Source organism: Gymnodraco acuticeps, unplaced genomic scaffold (assembly GCF_902827175.1).
Source record: "Gymnodraco acuticeps unplaced genomic scaffold, fGymAcu1.1, whole genome shotgun sequence".
Taxonomy (NCBI): domain Eukaryota; kingdom Metazoa; phylum Chordata; class Actinopteri; order Perciformes; family Bathydraconidae; genus Gymnodraco; species Gymnodraco acuticeps.
The window spans coordinates 1,566,847-1,586,838 of NW_022990646.1; the positions used below are offsets into that span (position 1 = coordinate 1,566,847).

At 40.0% G+C, this 19,992-nt stretch overlaps 1 protein-coding gene across 4 annotated transcripts in view; it reads right to left on the bottom strand.

Moving 5' to 3' along the window:
* LOC117554754 (A-kinase anchor protein 2) overlaps window positions 1-8,405 on the bottom strand; it is a 94,526-nt gene extending 86,121 nt beyond the window's left edge. Inside the window, exon 1 of one of the 4 annotated variants that reach the window (XM_034229246.1) lies at window positions 8,120-8,404. In XM_034229246.1, the coding sequence (XP_034085137.1) occupies window positions 8,120-8,163 (44 nt within the window). In that variant the 5' untranslated portion in view covers window positions 8,164-8,404. Of the gene's footprint in view, window positions 1-6,512; window positions 6,536-8,119 lie in introns of those variants that run through there. The other 3 variants (XM_034229249.1, XM_034229250.1, XM_034229248.1) reach the window with 3 other exon arrangements.
* Between the last annotated feature and the right edge of the window lie 11,587 nt (window positions 8,406-19,992).

Here is a 19,992-nt window from a genome sequence, read left to right on the forward strand (position 1 = left end):
TCCCGCTTTCCCTCTATCCATATCCTCCTCATCCTCAATCCATCTCCTCTTCCTCTTTTCTCCTTCCACAAGCACGCATCCTTATAAGGAAAAAAAGCAGCAGCAGCAGTAGTCCTGGCCGACTCTTCAGGGAATACAGAAGCATGTAACACACACACACACACACACACACACACACACACACACACACACACACACACACACACACACACACACACACACACACACACACACACACACACACACACACACACACACACACACACACACACACACACACACACACACACACACACACACACACGCACTGCATTACTCCAAGAGAAGAAGATAAATGTACAATAAATAATTGCAGCTGCAGAGTATCTGTCCCGTAAAGACACAGCTGTGAATAAATCAAAAATAAGTTGTGTTTATGTCTCAGCTATAGCTTCCATCTGTTATGTTGTATCTAAAATAATACTCAGAAAAAAGACAGTGTTCACGAGTGGTGTCATTTTATTCTCTAAAGCTTGCCTTTCTGTGTGGGACAGTACAACATTACTTTCCTTACCCAGTATTTTTGATTTAGGTGTTTTTGTTTCGTTTTACAGAAGTCTTTACATCGCCTACTGTATGTTGGAGTTTGAAAAAGTTCATAGTTAAGTAATTAAAGAGTCAAAATGATATTGCTATATTTTTTCTAGAAAAATATAGTATGAGGGCACTGATCTTGTATATAAGTATAAATGATTGCGAGAACATGACGTCTGTATACAAAGTGGCACCGCGGACGTAAACACCAACGAGACGTCGGAGCTATGTAAAAACAAAGCTGTCTGCCGTCTGACGTCTATTCTACACGATTTTCATATTTATGGAGTCATTATACCGTTTTTGACGAACAAAAATATGGTTTTCTGGCTTAATTTAGAAGTTACTTAGAACCTGTCAGATCTGATTAGTCTTTTATGTCAGGTTAAAGCTTTCTGTTCATGTTTTGAGACTTTTTAATATAGTACAGTTGTTCATAACGTACAACATTGGTTGAGACCAAAACAGCTTTTTGTCTGCGTAAATTGGCAAATGTTTACTCATCCTTTCAACTTTACATGTCGATATTATGTCAATGTTGTGTATATAGCTGCACTGCCCAGAAACAACCAATTGGAATTTGATTAGATAGTTTTGCTAAATGTATGAGGTGCTATAGTTGTTGCAGTGCTAATGTGTTCCCATAATCTTTAATGTATTCATCTTTAAGGTCAAATGTATCATCCACTGTTTTACCCTTTGTCAGATAATGCCGAAAGCATAAGCTTGAAATACTATAGGCTCACTGAGGCTCACCGTCAAGATAGGACAAATAAAAACTGGACTCCATCACCCCGGGACCCGCCCTTATTAAAACACCCTGCTACAGCTGTAATGTGTGGACTACATGTTAATAGAGCATGACCTGTTTGAGGTCTCAGTAACATATACTGTAGTTTAGGTTATGGAGGCAGGCTCAGCGCTGCAGCTGTCTGACTGCAGCCGCTCCAAGACTTCTGGCCCGTCTCTGTTTGATCTGGACTCACACCAATCACATCATGGAGTTGGCTGCATGCACACACTGTCATTGCTAAGAATACTTCCTCACTTTAACATTGCTCCACTTCATTATAAGTGTTTATATTCCATTCCCATGACTTTTTAACTCTATCTCTGCCACCTTCCCCCCCCCCTTCAACCCCTTAACCCTGGCGTCAGTTATGTTGGTCTGTCGTCGATGGACACAACAGCATCATTGTTCCTCTGCATCGCCACGACGACGCGATGACCTCACTGCACAGCCAGCCCGGCCCGCCTCCCCCCCCCATCCCAGCCCAGAGGTAATGGCCTCCAGATGTGGAACCAGAGGCCCACACACACACACACACACACACACACACACACAAAGTTAGTTTGAGGTAATGAGCAAATACGGACAGAGAAAGTAAGTCTGAATAAACTGTACATGTGAATTTGAGCATTGGTGTGTGTGTGTGTGTTATGTTAATGCGGCCATTTATTTTGCCTGCTTTTCCTGGGCTTAGCACTCCCACATTGTAATTCTCCCCAAAATAGCTGAAACACACAGATCTGGTACAGACCGGCCTCTGTTGCAAAAACATATTGTGTGTGTGAGAGAGAGAGAGAGAGAGAGAGAGAGAGAGAGAGAGAGAGAGAGAGAGAGAGAGAGAGAGAGAGAGAGAGAGAGAGAGAGAGAGACCCCAAAAAGTCATATTCCTGGCTGTGTGGAGTGCCAGACCCTGATCTCATTCATATTTTATAGATCACTGAGGGAGGTCAAGCTGTGTTTGGGTGTGTGTCTGTCTGCCTCTCTGCACATACAGTTTAACAAAAAACTATTAAAATTCAGCATTGCCATGACGTCTTTATTACTGCTGAGTATGTTTATTTTTCCGCTTCGTAATTGGCCTTATATTTTACAAAAGCAATTGCCGAGGGGAGCATGGCTGAACTTCTAAAAGTCAACACTGTCTTTCAGCAAATAATCAGATAAAACTCAACATGTTTTCCCAAGCTGATACAACACAGGAATCCAGTCTCCTGCAGCCACGCAAAGCCAAGCGTATTTGACTGTTTAGTCTACAGGAAGCAGGAAGGAAAAAAGTGAATTATCCATACTTTGCGAGTAAAAAACCTAAACTATCTGAAGTCGGACACATGACTAGAAGCAAGCAGAATCTCCATTCATAATAATTGATAATATAATCACTCATTTACACAGTCCCTCACAGTATAAAAGGTAATATAGATAGCATATTAATTAGTCAGTCAGATCAGCCCATTACTTTTTATTTATCTCACTCTTAATTATTCACTGAGGGATGATTTAATAATAATAGTGATAATGTACGTTCATGTCTACACTGTGCATACAAATAAGACTTTTTAGAAATTATGTCAAGCTTTTTAAAAATCGATTTCTTCCTGAGATACATTTTTATATAAGAATCAGATGACGTAGTCCCCAGACACTGTAACTGTGATTATCACCACCGCAGCATGTTCCCTCTCTGAATACCATTATTTCCCCTCTCCTCTATGGTTTGCGCATCTCCTCTTATACAGTGTTAAAAATGCATGTTCTGGTATTTTCCTCCTTATGGAGTGGAGATCCAAAAATCATATATATATATTATGTAAAAACGTCATTAGTTATTTCAGTAAAAGCCTCAAGAACCACTTTGTTTTGCATGGATGTTGCCAGATACCTTTACTGTGCTTTAAATATAGGGCTACAAATAACAATAATTTAAATACAAATCCATCTTTTTTTTTTTAAACTATTAATGTCCAAAAAAAATGTCGATTGTTCGGCAGGCAAAGACAGTTTTAATTTTTTCTATTTTAATGTATTTATTGTTATTATTACTTTGTTTGTTAAAAAATGTTAGGCTGATAAACGACTTATCAATAAAAACACCAACAAATGTATGATAACTGAAAACTTAGACATTTGGTGGCAAGTTCAAAGCACCACCCTGTGAAACTGCATATGCTCAATCCATGCCATCACTAGAGAGTGTTGTTCCCGTAAGACTTCCCTGAGTGTGCAATAAATAGCAGCAGAGAATGGGCCATCTGCCATTGTGGTGTCTGCGCTCTGCATGACCACAACGACAACCTCCTCTTTCCGCTGATTCAGTGGCCATCCCAGAGAGAGCCCGGTGTAAAGGATGATTGAAAATAAGCCCAGAGGACAACAAGACACAGTTAAGGGAGAATGGATGAGATAGACTGACTGAATCACCACGACAGCACTGTCTCATTCTCCCAAATTTAACATTAACTATTGATGGTCCAGCTAAGCATGTCTGTTCCATGCTGCACTGCAAAGCATCGTGGGTGCGGCTCTGAAAGAGGAGGCAAGATTCCCTCTGAGATGTCACTCAAACTGCCTGTTCGACAGCTGATCAGGACACTAAGCTGGTGGGTGAGCTGCAAAATAACAAGGCAGTTATCACTCAAATCAGAAAGCCTCTCAGCATCCTCTAATCTGCAACATCTTTGGAGTTTGAGGCTTTTTTATAGCAGTATATGCATCGTCTCTATGATTGCTACCCTGTATAAGGGTAGAAACTGCACAAGCTGTATTATTCATGATATACAGTAGCCTACATATGCATGCACCATATGGTGGGGTTTTCTCTGGAAGTCTTTCCTTGTACGATGTGAGGGTCTAAGGACAGAGGGTGTCGTATTGTCATACTGATATTCTGTACAAACTGTGAAGTCCACTGAGACAAATGTAACATTTGTGATATTGGGCTATATAAATAAACATTGATTGACCATATGTGCAAAAATAAGAGTTGCACAAGACCCAAAAAGAGATAGTTAAGTAGTGAAGCTAGCTTATTGCAGTTTAACAGCACAAACCTTAACTGTACTACAACTATATAACACTTGTCCCTCTGGAAAATAAACCTACACCAGCAACTCCACAACCTCAAGTTGTTTTAGGGATGCTCCGATCGATCGGTCACCGATTGAGATCGGCCGATACTCACTCTCTACCGATCGATCGGTGCTCTCTAAACATGCCGATCGCGAGAGCCGATCGCATGACGTAAAATACATGACACTTTTCTCTGTGTGCGGCAAAACATGCTCGCCAAAATGGCTTCACCGGTCTGGCATTATTTTAAGGTGTCCGAAAAAGACAGTAAAATAGCGGTATGCAACGTGTAGAAATCCTGCAACTCCGCCCGCCGGACCGGTAAGCACAGCGAAACACACAGACAGGGAGAACCAGACCGCAGTTCATTTCCTCATATTCCAAACGAGAAATTACGGTAGCAAATCACCCGGTTCTTTACGACAAGAACTATTAACGGGATACAAACCGGAGGAACCAGGCATGGAGGGAGGTGGCAGAGACAGTGGGTGAAACTGGTAGGTTTTCGCCTGTTTGGGGAGTTTATATATATATTGCTCGCATAAAATCCCCGGTTTTTTTTGCTTTGTATGTCGGGGGCGGGAGATTCATGTGATTGGTTGTTGGTCGCGTTGCTCGCAAAAAATCCCCAAGCTTTCAGACACGCCCAGCTCCAAGATTTTTGAAAAGCTGCTGTGTGGGCGTCTGCAGCGTCGACAGCTTCAATCTGCCCATTCACTTTGAATGGGGTGACGTCACGTTGCCGCTTTTTTTCGCCGAACTGAATTGTGGGTAGCAGAGCGGTCCGTCTCCGGCGTCTCAGGCGACAGAAGTTGAACAATGTTCAACTTCTGACGCCGGAGTAGCCAGCGCCAGCCAATCAAATCCCGTTTCGGAAAATCTGACAGATCAAGCCGTAGCCAATCAAACCGCGTCTAAGCTGGGAGAGATATCCCGCCGTTCATTTCTATATTTCAAAAAAAGATGGAGGAGAAACTAATTATCGCCGTAGCAAATCACCCGGTTTTGTATGACCAGACCCTCTTCACCTACCCGGATACAAACCGGAGGAACCAGGCATGGAGGGAGGTGGCAGAGACAGTGGGTGAAACTGGTAGGTTTTCGCCTGTTTGGGGAGTTTATATATATATATATTGCTCCCATACAATCCCCGGGGGTTTTTGCTTTGTATGTCGGGGGCGGGAGATTCATGTGATTGGTTGTTGGTCGTGTTGCTTGAATAACATCCCCAAGCTTCAGACACGCCCAGCTCCAAGCTTTTTTTGGAGCTGTAGTGTGGACGCTCCGTAAGAGTTAGACCTAACACACTTAGCTATTTTATCTACCTCTGGAACAAGCTAAACTAGTTATTATAAATATATGTATTCTTCATTGTCGGGTCACTCATTACTGGATCAGTGAGCTGCATGAGATACTGACAGGCTGCCAGGAGAGGGAGAGAGAGGGAGAGAGGAAAAGAGAGCGCTTCCGCTAATTATCCAAAGTGAATGTAAACTTGAATAATGTACATCATTTGAATGTAATAATTAAGTTGATTGTTGTTTGTGGAAGCTCCAGTGAATGAGCCCCATTAACTGAGTTTTAAACATCACTTTAAATGGAAGATTTAAAGTGATGTTTAAATCTTCCATTTAGGCCCCGCCCACTCGATCGGATCGGCGATCGGTATCGGCCGATACTGATTCCGGCGATCGGAGCATCCTAGGAGCTATATGAATGTCTACACTCACAGAACATAACACCCACAAAGCTTGTGTTTGGAACAACTTACTCCCACTCTGCTGCTCTGTATCCATATTTTGTATCACAGTCAATACTCATCCCCAAACCAATTCATATAGCAGCTAATTAAAACAGGTGCAGTTTAAAAAACAATAAGAATACCTTTTCTCTTTCATCTCATGGAGACAAATTAAGCTGTTTCCCAACGCTTTGTACCATTTTGTATGGCATAAAGTATTAGTGCTATACTTTGGACTTGAGTTAGGTTTTACTACATATATTAGTAAGTATTTGAAGCTTTCTTACCAGTTAAAGTGTTTAATACAGATGAATTCTGAGTTTTAATATCGAGAAGTCTCACCTTTGTGTAGCATTTCTTCACAGGGAGTTTCAGCCGTTGTTTGAGCAACAGCTTCCATCAACCATTTGTGATAGTGACACCTGTCTGGTCTTCATTGCATGTATTCGACAAATTACTTCCAGTCCATTTATTTGTTAAAGACTTTATCAACCACGCGTTTCCACTCCATAAGTTTATTTCCTCAGTGCTAACACGAAGCAGCAGAAAACTCTAAATTAAACCAAACTGAAGTGTTTTATGACTAGCTATAATCTCCAGCAGCAACACATGTGCAGGTCTACTAGCTAGCTTAGCAACGTTTTGGCTAAAAACAACCCATAATGCAACTCTCTCTTAAAGGTAAAGGTTTAAAAAACAACAACAACGTAGATGTATTGTCTTAGAATATATAGACAAACTCATTAACATACATATTACTTTTTAGTGTTAGGGCCAATATTGGTGTAACATGTAATTGCAGTACACCATTACTCTTGGGATACACTGAAGGTCACAAACTGATGCAACATACCATTTTGTTATATTATATTTTTTTATATCTTTTCTGCCTTTTGATTAAATAAAGATGTGAGAACTCTTGTGTCTGGAAATGCAGCTGAAGGTTCAGCAAATCTGCTGATATAGTACTTGTGGGACACACCATCAAAAACTTGACAGTCAGCCTCTGAACAGCAACATTTTTCAATCCAAAATTCAACCTACATGATCCATGAGACATTGTCTTTGCTTGATACTGTATATGTCTTTCTGTGTTTTTGAGTATGAATCTTAAATCAAGTTTTAAGTATTTTTATAGGTTGCTTTTCTTGCTGAAATGACCAACAAATAAAAGGTGCAGTTCATTTCACTACCTTTTTGTCTTAATGTGGGCATTTTTTTTCTTATAGGTTTAATTTCTGGACACACACATGCCTAGAAAAACGGATACAGATACAGGAAGAAATGCTCTGCAGCATTTCTTGTGGAGAATGAGAATTGTGGAGCTTCTGTGTGCTAACGCAGAAGCCGGCCCAAGCCTGCAGCTTCCACATTGACTATGCTAACACATGCCCCACTGCACACATGCGCACACACACACACACACACACACACACACACACACACACACACACACACACACACACACACACACACACACACACACACACACACACACACACACACACACACACACACACACACACACACACACACACACACCCTGTATCTATACTATGGTGTTCAGAACAGGGACAGTGGGATTTTGAGGGAAATTAAGAAGAAGGAGTCCAGGACTGTATTGTAAAAAAAGTATTAGAAGAAGATAAGACAATGAAAGAAAGAGGAAGAGAATAAACCCATGAATGGCAGATGTGTGGTGAGGTGAGAGGTTTGAAGAGGGAGTGTGAGAGTGTGTGAAGCAAGAAGAGAGGATATGAGAGGGAGGAGTGTACACGGTGTACAGCGGGTCTCCTTGCCAGTCATGACTGAGCAGCAGCCTCACCATGACCGAGCTCCCGTTCCCATGACAACCCAGCCTGTCAGATGGAGAGGAGAAGAGGATGGAGGGATGCAGAGATGGAGGCAAAGAAAAGATAGGAAGAGCAAGAGGAAGAACATGTACTCACGGCGCTGTTGCTGTGCCGTTCCTCTGCAGAGGTGTGTCTGACATGGCTGCAGCACCCTCTGCTCTCCTTCCCTTCTTCTTCCTCGTCCTCCTCGCCTTCTCCTGTCCTCTTTTTTTTTGACAGTTGTGTCCACCTCTTTGCTATCTCTTCCACTTCTCCTCCTCCTCCCTCCCCTCCGCCTTATCTTCTCCTCCTCCTTCTTTCCTCCTGCCTTTTCGGTGTGTTTGTCACGTCACTGAGGGAGCAGCTGCTTCTGCTGCTCCTGCATCGCCCTGCTCTGCAAGCAGGAGGGGATGGGTGTGAGCACATTGGTGAGAGAGAGAGAGAGAGAGAGAGAGAGAAAAATAGGAGAGAGAGAAGGAGTGGTTCAGTGTATATGTGTGTTTAAACGTGCAGGTGCTGATGCCCCTGGGAAAGGGAGATATTTGTAGGTGAGGAGAATGAGGTAATAAGATGCTGTGACTCAGAGTGAGTGTGATTGAGATGAGGGAAAAGGAGTATGAGAGAGCTAAGGATGGAAGAGAGAAGGAGAGCCTTAGGGGAGTTACAGTATAAAGAAAGGAGTGGCCAACCTCATCCCTGCTGCTGCCATGAGAACCTTTCCCCTTTGAGACGGCTGAGGGATTCATTTAAAGAGGTAGATACTAAAGAAATCCTCCATTGTAAGGCTTGTGTCCTGCAACCTTAAAGGGTTCACAGAAAATGGAGGTAAGCACATGTGGACACATGGCGAGGGCAGGGGAGGGCGACCCCCCTTGGATGGCCCTGTGATGATAACACATGAAAAGGTGCCGTATACAGTAGGTTGCACCTCCTGTTAAGAAAATGTGATTAATCGCCCAGTAATGTGCCCTTAGGAAACTTCCCCTAGAAGTGCCCTCTAGGGTAAATGAGAAAACATGATAACGTTCACTCCTGGGTGCTTATTCAGGAGAGAAAACTTAATAAAGTGACCATCCATTGGAGAAAAGATAAGTTAGTGCGCTCTTGTTGCTCTTCTAGTGGAGAAAACGTGATCAAGTGCCTTCTAAGATGCACCTTCAGTTGACAAAATAAATCAAATGCCCTTAAGAGTGCCCTCCCAGTGGAGAGGAGAATAAAAATAAAGTGCCTTCTTGGTGCCCTCCTAGTGGAGAAAACAGGATCAAGTGCCCTCTTGGTGCACTTGTAATGGAGAAAACGGGAACAAGTGTCCTCTGGGGATGTGTTTTAGTGCTCCCTACGGTTAAAAAAACGTGATATGGTACCCCCAGATTACAGATTACATTGCAGTGGAGAAAATGTTATGCAATGCACCAATGGATAGAAATCAAACAAACATAACAAAGTATATACGGTGGGATGCCCTGCATACTATAACGTTTTCTGTGCACTGTTGCTTTTCTATGTTATGTATCCGTGCCACTCAGAGAGCCTGAGTCCATCACTATGTATGTCTGGAAAGACTGGAATCATGCTTAGCGGGAGTTGTCAGAAATAATCCTCATAGTCAGCACACTGATACATGGTTTTTTGAAACAATTGGAGACAACCATAACAAAACAAAAATGTAAGTATTCACAATCCTGATTTGACCATGACAACTGATTTTTTCAACATTGTTGAGAGTCTGCACTTGTCTGTGAGAACTGAGGCACGTCACCAGGGACAGACATTATCTAACGCAGTGGTTCCCAACCTTTTTTCCCAAGAGCCCCCCCAAATGACTCCTGTTGGAAGTTGCGCCCCCCCAATGAAGAAATTAAAGGACGGCGCAAGTGGAAACAATTCACAAAGGGATTAAACTGTTTAAAACACATGTTCAAAGTAAGCCGGATTTTGCCGATGTGTTTATGTGGATTCAAAAGTCGTAAATAATCTACAAAATGGAGGAGACCGATCTGATCGGAGCAACTGTGACAAATAATCCAACTGAAACCGGCATGGACAATGACTATGTTTTAAAAATGCGCTTATCCAGACAAGCCTGGTTTGGACACTTTACGGGCAGAAGAAACATTTATATTAAAGAAAGAATTATACATTTCTGTCTTTTTATGCCTTTAATACTAACTTGAATTTTTATTAAAATGAATGAGTAAATTATTTTTTATATTTTATTGTAATGTAGAGACAAGGCTTTTAGTGACAATCATGTATTACCTTACAATTATATGAAAAAAAAAAAGTCTAAATATAATATTTGGCCTCAAATCATCTGAGGCCTGGCGCCCCCCCTGCGATCTTTGGCGCCCCCCAGGTTGGGAACCACTGATCTAACGGATGGCTGCACTCTAGGAATCAAATCCTCCTCGTCCAGATCCAGATGAGTTGGAGCTGTCATGTTAATGTCAAACAAGCCCGATTTCCACAGCTGGATTCAGTGAAAGCTCCAGATGAGATTACATTTAAATATAACAAGTGATGCATTTCCTCAAATATATTTATTTTGCAGATTACTGTGAACTATCCAAAAATCTTGATATCAGTGACCAAACATATTCTGTAATATGAAGCACAAAGACAGAGAGGAACAGCTGTCACATGTTGAATCCAACCAACACAGATAATATACACTGCAGAGTCGGATGAGGATGCTTGCCAATAACAGAATTTAAAAGCTCAAACAGCTCAAACAGACAAGCATCCAGTTGCTTCTGTTAGTGCGCTATAGTGAGAACAGTTTAGTCTGGAGGGGCTCGCCTCAGTAATTTATCCAAACAAGACGTTCAGCAGACGTTTTATTGGGTCTATAACCTACTGGCAGAGTACTTAGCAGCAGAGACTGCAGGGGAGAGTCTAAGCTAGAGCTCATCTTCAGTCCATCGCTCTGCGCCTCCTCCTTTCTATATTCCTCCCCCAAATATTTAAGGAACTTACATTCCTTCATGCTTCTTTATCTCAGCTTTATTTATACCTCCCTCCATCAATTTGTTTACTTCTCTTCCTCTTTTCTCATTTTCTCTATTCCTTCCTTTTCTCAGCAGAGGTCCTTTTGTCGTACACGTTTGAGCTCATTTTATTTATATGTACTTGAAGGTTATTATAAACACCCTTGGAATTAGGTGCAAGTGTGCAAGCATTATTTCCCATAACAAATTGAATTCAGTGAATGTACCGGCAGTAGCAGAACATGTTTTTCCCAGGCTCAAAGGAGAAAGTGAAGGTCACAGCTCTTCAAGTGCAGAGACATCTGACATTCCTGACTATCAAACATTTAGAAGTTTACACTCGTAGGGAATGCTTCTTTCCGGACTTATCTGCCTCCTCTCTGCTTCCCTCTCTCTTTCCACTCCTGACAGTCCAGCCGTGGTTATCACACTGTGAGGTATGCTAGTAATGCAGAGGCTGCTCTTCAGGTTTAGGTAGCGACCTTAAAAGGGCATCACACATGCACCCGCTACCCTTTACACTCTCACGCATAGCAAACACCCCCAACACACAGTATACTATGGGTATGTTAGTGCATCTTCATCCTCCCTGTGTCCCTGTATCAGTGTCCGGACATTAATAATGAACCCATCCAAATATATTATTATCCAAACATTAATATTACATCTATTCAAATATCAGTATCTGAATATCAGTATTTATATCCAAATATTAGTATCAGCATACAAGTATTATTCAACCCATCCAAATATTAGGACAAGCATCCAAATATTAGTATACAAATCCAAGTATTAGTACTAAACCCATCAATATTACGATATTATTACAAATAATATTATTCAAGCCATCTGAATGTTAGGATTAGTATCCAAATACTAGTATCAACATTATCAGGTTACCTTTTCGGAAATTAGCATTTGTATCCGGTTATTCGTATTTGTATGCCATTATAATATTTGAATATTAACATCTGAATATAAGTATTAATAATACAAATATAAGTTTCCAAATATTTGTATTAAAATCTGATTATTAATTTACAAATATTAGTATTACAATCTGAATATTAAAATTAAAATCAGTTATTAGTATTCAAATCCAATTCTTAACTTTAATATCCGAATATTAGTATTACAAATATTAGTATTGAAAACGTTTTAATGTGATCCAATGTGTTCATGTTGGTGGCTGATGTCTGTTTTTTAAAGTATAGAGTAGGCGCCATCTTGTGGGATTTTAAAGCCATTTATCTGACTTTGGCGACAACTAGTGGAAGTATCAAACTAGAAATTGGGCAAAAGGCAATAACTGCTGACTGCAGATAGGGTCATTACATTATTCAAAATATGTCAAACATACTTCCTTACAAAAAGCTGCACAGCTCTTCCACTTTAATCCATATATTATACATTCACATTTTTGTAATATATTTTTATTGTATTCCAAATATTTAACAGTATTTATCTTTATATTTGTTTCTTCTATTTTACGTGTATGCTGTGTTTTGCTTATAATTCTAGTACTAGTTCACAAAGCCCTCAACAATCAGGCCCCCCCCCCCCTACCTCACATACCTGCTGCACCACCACACCTCTTCCCGCTGCCTCCGCTCATCAGAAGCCAACCTCCTATGCATCCCCACCCACATCAATCACCGGACCTGGGGGGACAGAGCCTTCTCCGTCGCTGCCCCCTCCCTCTGGAACTCACTCCCCCAACCCATCAGAGACTGCACTGACCTCAGCACCTTCAAAAAACTGTATTGTATTATTTGACTTTAACTTTAACTATATATTTATTTGTTGTTCCTCTATTTCATTTTCTCTTCACTATACTGTATGTAAAGCGTCTTTGAGCACCTGTAAAAGCGCTAACAAATTAAATCTATTATTATTATTATTAGTATTCTAAGACATTTTATATGTAAAATAAGAAGATAATGTTAAAAAATGACTTATACATGCAGCATCAGTGGATGATTTTAAGGGAATACAGTGATGCACTGATAGGGTATATCCAGTAGAGGGCAGTGCTCATCAGATTTAAAAGAAGAGTATCATGTTACAATTACACTTTTTAAGGCTTTTAGAAGATCAATTTTAACTTCAGCCATAAGCCCTTTCAAGTTGTTTTTTTCTTCTGCTCATGGTTTTTGATGTTTATCATCACTAATGCAATACCTATATTATGTATATGACCGAGTTTACAAAGGAGTAGGACTCAGTCAATTTTTTCCAATATTTTCACCAGCGAATGTCTTAACATACAGAAATTGACCTGAATTGTAAACTGTCTGAAAGTCTTTGTTTTGCATCAGAATTAAACGTTTATTCCATATATTGCAAGGTAAGTTCTGCATCATACACAAGCTTATTATTTCTCATCAATGGCAGATAAACATCATACAGAAAGACTGCCTGGTCAGATTCCTGCACATTCAGACAGACAAGCACACACACTTTGGGAAACAGACACAGTTCATGCTCCAGTGAATTTCTCAGGCGTTGATCCAGAAAGTCTGTCAGTTTAGATAAACCAGTGATACCATGGTAACCATAACAGGGATTTAGCGTAACCCGCTTCAAAAGTACTCCAAATTGTTTTTACTACAGCATGTGTTTGACATCTTATTACACCAGGGACAAAACAGGATCTAAATAAGTCAAAAGGTTTTGATATGCTTCAACTTTGAACACATTTTCAAAACACTGTGGTTTTATTTTACATAATTTATTCAGATGCAGTTCAGGAAGCAATATTGATGCGAGTAAAAATGTACAAATGCATCGTAACAGACACTAATACAAATAACTGTTATTCGTCAAAGGAAGTTAGAAAGGATAATTTTACAGCCTTTGGATTAATGGAAAAATAAACACAGTCATTACTATTTAAAAAAGGCCTCAAAACCCATCTATTCGATAGAGCCTTTCCCTAGACCTTTTATTTATTACCACCCTTCTATTTTATTTGTATTTTTATTGTTTGTTTTTTATTGCTTTTTATTCATTCTACCGTGTTGTGTACTGTTTTTATACTGTTCATGCTCACTGCTTGTAGCACTTTGGGATTTGAAGTCAAATATGAAGTGCTTTATAAATGAAACCCATTATTATTATTATTATTATTATTATTTGTCCTTCTTTGTGAACATTACAATCGTATCTGTGCATTTCTGAATATGAAATGCGGCCAAAAGAAAAGATAAGAAAGGTCAAATTAGTTTTCTCCAAATTATACTGTATCCAGTTATTCCAAAAACTAAATAAATGGGCATCCATTTTAGGAGTGAAATCTAGGTATTCCAGCACCTTGCATCACGAGTATTGATGAGCAACCCTATCAAGGCCTTAAGACATCCAGTATGTTGTAATAACATGTTATTTATTTGATCTTTATAGGTACAATCTGTGACATAAATAGATAAACAGCAATAAAACATGTCTCTTTCTGTGTTTTGCATGCAGTGTGAGAGCAAAACAGTACTATAACCGATTCATTAGCCAATTTGTATTTTTAACATATTTTAACATCATGGAGTCAGCTGAATTTGGCATTCACAATATATTTAGATGGAAGTTAATCTAATTATAAACCTGTATATATTGTTAATATTTAGTTTTATGTGGTATTCTGTTGTTTATTGCGACCAACAGCAACTACAGCTGTGTGACCCACTTCAGTGTAAAAACCTGTGTTTGCCACAATGGGGGTGATAAACAATTAATTAACTTCCTAGGCAGGATATAGGTGATGATGAAGCATGATGACATCCTTCTTGTCAGTGCAAAGTTATTAAAATATATACAATATTAAAGGACAGAAGCACGCTCACTGCAGCGGGGAAATCTGTGGTTCCAAGTTTTAAGGCCAAGTCTGCCATCAAAACATAAAACAAATGAATAAAACTGCATCGGGTAAAATAGTCAAATAAAATTCAAGTTTTTTCAAAGGATCTTTTGTCGTTCTCAGCTGTTGTAACTTTGCCCTCTCCGCAATACATTTTTGCCCAAAAATGTCAGATAGTATGATATGGAAAAATTCTAAAATCCAAAAGTATACAAAATATCAAAAGTCAATGTACAGGTCTTTAAAGAAAATCGGGTAAATTAGTTGCATTTTTGTGTATTAAACGTGTTCCATAAGATCATTTCTTATACAGTACTGCATACAGTATGTGTATACATCCTTGTTGAGGATGAGATAACACCACTTTCCTATAAACATTTTATATATTTATTGTATTTTAAGAGAAAACAATAATTCCATGAGCCCAAAGATGTATATAATACGAGAAGAAGAATACTTTCAGGCCAATTGATTTTACCAATTTAAAAGTGTCTTGCGATTTGTGCTCATGCACGGCTGGACACCAATAACATCAAATGACATAAAGCATAAATGTGATGTCAGATATTCTTAACCAAGCAAAATGCCAGTTCAATGTATTTCAGTATTTACCCAAACAATTCTGAAAGACGTCAATTTAAAGTACATACAATTGTGACTCTTAAATTAACCATGAAATCCCACTGATGAACGTCAAAGTCACAAAAACTACAGTCACATGCTAAACTGCGATTATCGATTCTCGGGGGAGCTTAAGATTCTCATTCCATCATTGCGGATATTCGAAACACATCAGATAGAAATGTTTCTTGTGTGCAAAAATCACAATTTTCGCCTTGCCACAAGTTGATTGATAAGTGAGACCTTGACATTAACCTGTTTAGTGAAAGCACACCTGTCTGACTCTCTGCTTCCAGTTTGCCCACTATTTAAAGTCTTGATGGCTGTTTTCCTTAAATCCTCTGCCAAAACCAGGAAAATTATCTGGCTTAATTTGAATCCATAATGCCTTGTTTTAATAATTGGTTCAATAGTGGCCAGCTATACCGTTATTTAAATTATTTTCCCTCTCCGGGTAACCATAAAGTGTGAGGTCATGTTAGTCATCATCCCTGCCCAGCTGCATTCAACATATTTCCATATGTGACCGGTGGGAATAAAACATCAGAGAGGAGAGGTCTAATTTTTTATTCCAGTCCATTTACTGGCCAGCCAGTTCCAGCAGACACATGCAAAGACTGAGTTAATAGGTCAGAGCACTGGGGTGGTGTGTGTGTGTTTATGTTTGTGTGTGAGAGAGAGATAGAGATATCAAAGCGCGTTCTGTAATTGGAGGGACAGTTGGGAAAGCCCTCTTGGCATTTAACTGGGAAATCCCAAGCACTGGTTTGGAGGAGGGGGAGGCGTGTGGGAATTATTTTGGGGAGAACCCCCCCTCAAAGGATGGAGGAGTGGTGCTCACAGTATGTAGCACTGTGTGTGTGAGTGTGTGAATTTAGCAGCAAATGTGTGTATTGTATGTTTAATGTATTTATAATTGGGATTTCTGTTTAAGGGTATGTATATTGGTTTTGTGAGTGAGTGTGTGTGTGTGTGTGTGTGTGTGTGTGCTGTGTGTGTGTGTGTGTGTGTGTGTGTGTGTGTGTGTGTGTGTGTGTGTGTGTGTGCAGCTGTGACACGCAAAAGAAGGCCAGGGCCCCCGAGACAAATGTGGCCGCTTACCCGCTCGGTTGCCATGGAGACGGGGAGATGGGAAAGGCTCTGTTGGAATTGCCATTAAAATGGAGAGCAGCACACCACTGCATGCCTGCACACACATGCACACAATGTATTCACATGAAGACAAAGCAAGCATAAAGTCTCTCTCTTGAACACACACATACATGAATGCACGAATGGCTACTGATTCCTTTGCATTCGTAGTGCTTCGGTATTTATCAAATGAGAGATAAGATTGTTGTGGTTGAAACCCAGCCAAAACTACAGCATCAATATCACAATTAATGGCTCTTTATTCTCCTGGGAACGGGTGTGTGTGTGTTGGTGTGTGTGTGTGTGTGTGTGTGTGTGTGTGTGTGTGTGTGTGTGTGTGTGTGTGTGTGTGTGTGTGTGTGTGACAACAATAAATTAGTGCTGTGAAAGAGAAACTAGCTGGACTCAGCAGACAAGACAGGGAGGGAGCTTGTGAATGCTTTTACCAATGTTGTTTGAGTGTGTGTGTGTGTGTGTGTGTGTGTGTGTGTGTGTGTGTGTGTGTGTGTGTGTGTGTGTGTGTGTGTGTGTGTGTGTGTGTGTGTGTGTGTGTGTGTGTGTGTGTGTGTGTGTGTGTGTGTGTGTCTTTGCTTTTGCTAGTGGGCACATTTTTGAAAAGCAAAGGGATGTTAAGACTTGGTCTTGAGGTTTAGGCTTAGGTTAAAGTTAGGGTCAGGGATTAGGAAAGGAATAATGTCAATAAGGGCCCTTGCAAGTAGGCCTAAGGTTCTTCAAAAGTTAATGAGCTATTGGCTTTTCTTTGCTGCCAAGTAATGTATATTGGATGTCGTTGAAGGGATATGTAAGTATAAATTAAACAGTCAAGCTTCAATTTGCTTCTCACCTCTCTTCCTTGTCACAAACAAAACTGAGATTGCAGAGTAAGCCATTCAGGAGGCCCTAGCAACTCACTCTCGGCTGTCGCCCTTCCCTCCTAGTAACTTATTTTGTTCCCATTTAATTGTCAAACCATTTAAAAAGATAATTGTGCAGTGGAAACAGTTGACATGTAATGTGTTAAGTATCAGATACGTCTGAACTCATTCATCAAAGGTGTTTTCAGAACCATTTTGCTCATCAGCTAATTTTCGACAAAGGCAAAAACCACCTCAAGCATGCAGAAATCTCTATCACAATAAATGTATGATTATGGAAACACAGTTGCTGTTGGTATGTCTGTTAAGTTATTTTTTGAAAACTGCCTCACGTATATGTTATCACTTGTAGCAAGCTAGCTTATTAAGCTAATGTTAGCCTAACATGTTAGCTAAAAAGCTGCCTACATTATATTTGACTTTAAAATGTTACAGCTGGCTTGTATTAAAACAGGAATCCAATAAAATGATCTTAAATGGTTGTATACTTCACATGATATTGTGTTAATAGACTAAATGTCTACAAAGCTGCACCCCGTTGAGGATCAGTGTTAGCGTACATGGATATCGTTCCTGTGCCGTCAGTTCTAGTATCATAATCTTTAACCAACTTTTAATACATTCATGTTACACAGTCCCTGAATTGCAGACTGACAACAGTAAGCTTACATTCCCTGATGCATTATCCTGCTGCTTTACATTGGTGATTTTGTGTGTCTGAGTAGAGTACTCCTGAGCTGGATTTCGTCTAAGGCATGAATACATTTGTGTGTGTATTTATAAGCCCAGCAAGGGTAGTCAGTCCACACACCCACCATAACGAAAAGATTAAACTAAATGTTATAGAAGACCTCTGGGCTAAACACTTGATTCCCAACTGACTTCCTTGTTTTGTTCTACTAAAAAAAGAAAGGATGGTAAGGCAAGGCAAGGCAAGTTTATTTATATGGTGGTGTTAGGATGGCTGCAGCTTTGATGCATGGGATATTTATGTGAATTACACAAGTTTTCATGGGAGATCCTGCACTTGTGTCTGTTTCTTGCTCTGTCCTGTTTCTTTTGTTGGCTGACTGGCCTCATGTGTTAGACCTAACAGATTCAAGTATTTGCCCTAGGCCTAGGCCAAAAGCTGCAAAAGATGCAGTTTCATAATACTGCTTCCTTGCTGCCTGCATTTTAATCCTTTTTTTCAGTCTCTGGATCCCCCTGCCTTCATATCTAGTTTGTATTCATCCCTACTCCTTTCTTCTTAGATTCTCTTTCCCTAATTTAAGCTGCACCTCCCACTCCTTCTCTTGTTGTCATAAATCCTCACAGACAAGGAAGATGTATTTGTGTTTCTTTCTTTCTCCCTTCATTTTCAATGTCCTTTAAATATTATCACTTACTTTCAGCTTTAAAATGTATTAGTCATTTCAATACTTTTCACCAGCATTTGTCTCATTTGTAAGTATTTGAACTTGTCGGATCTAATTGTTTGCATTAGAGAAAAATACATGTCTCATTAAAAGACTGTATTTCTGCAAAGCTGCATCATCAGTGTGACACCATCAGAAAACCCAATCAGCTAATTTGTCATGATTGAGACACATGTTCTACAAGGTTGGACCAAAAAGTACAAATTAAAAGTATTTCTTCAGCAAAGTAAAGTTTATAATAATTTCTAAAATCCATTACAAGTGTAAGAAGTTGTCTGCAGTTGCTTTGGGAAGAGTGGCACACTACGAGGGCTTGGTGGAGGCTGTAATTAACGGCGAACACCATCCTTCTGCTGTGCAGCTCATCTTCAAAGGACTGCTAAAACAAAGAGATTTCAGAGGAAGCCTGGCAGAACATTATCTCGGCTCCAGGTTGGCCTGGTTTATTTTTAACTTAATTAACGCTGTGTTACTTTGACAGATCATTTTCTAGCTGTGATTGAAGCACTCTTTCTTTCACAGATCTGTGTCAAAGTGTGTGCATAACAATTGCTTAAACGAATACTGACACTAAAGCGTGAGGATTTCACAGTAAGTCACTGCGCAGATGTCTCATGCACGCTGCCAGTAGTTAAAGAGTCATTCAAATTAATGAATAAGACTGTAGGCCTGTTTAAAGGATGCAGACAAAGCAGAGAAGGGAGCGTGATGTCACATTTACACTACAGTTGCAAGAAAAAGTATGTGAACCCTTTGGATTCTCCACACATAGCGTTGTGTGTTCCTTCCAAACAACTCAACTTTGGTTTCATCTGTCCACAGAATATTTTGCCAGTAGTGCTGTGGAACATCCGGGTGCTCTTTTGCAAACTTCAAACGTGCAGCAATGTTTTTTCTGGACAGCAGTGGCTTCCTCCGTGGCTTCCTCCGTGGTGTCCTCCGTGGTGTCTTCCCATGAACTCCATTCTTGTTCAGTGTTTTACGTATCGTAGATTCGTCAACAGAGATGTTAGCATGTGCCAGAGATTTCTTTAAGTCTCTAACTGACACTCTAGGATTCTTCTTCACCTCATTGAGCATTCTGCGCTGTGCTCTTGCAGTCATCTTT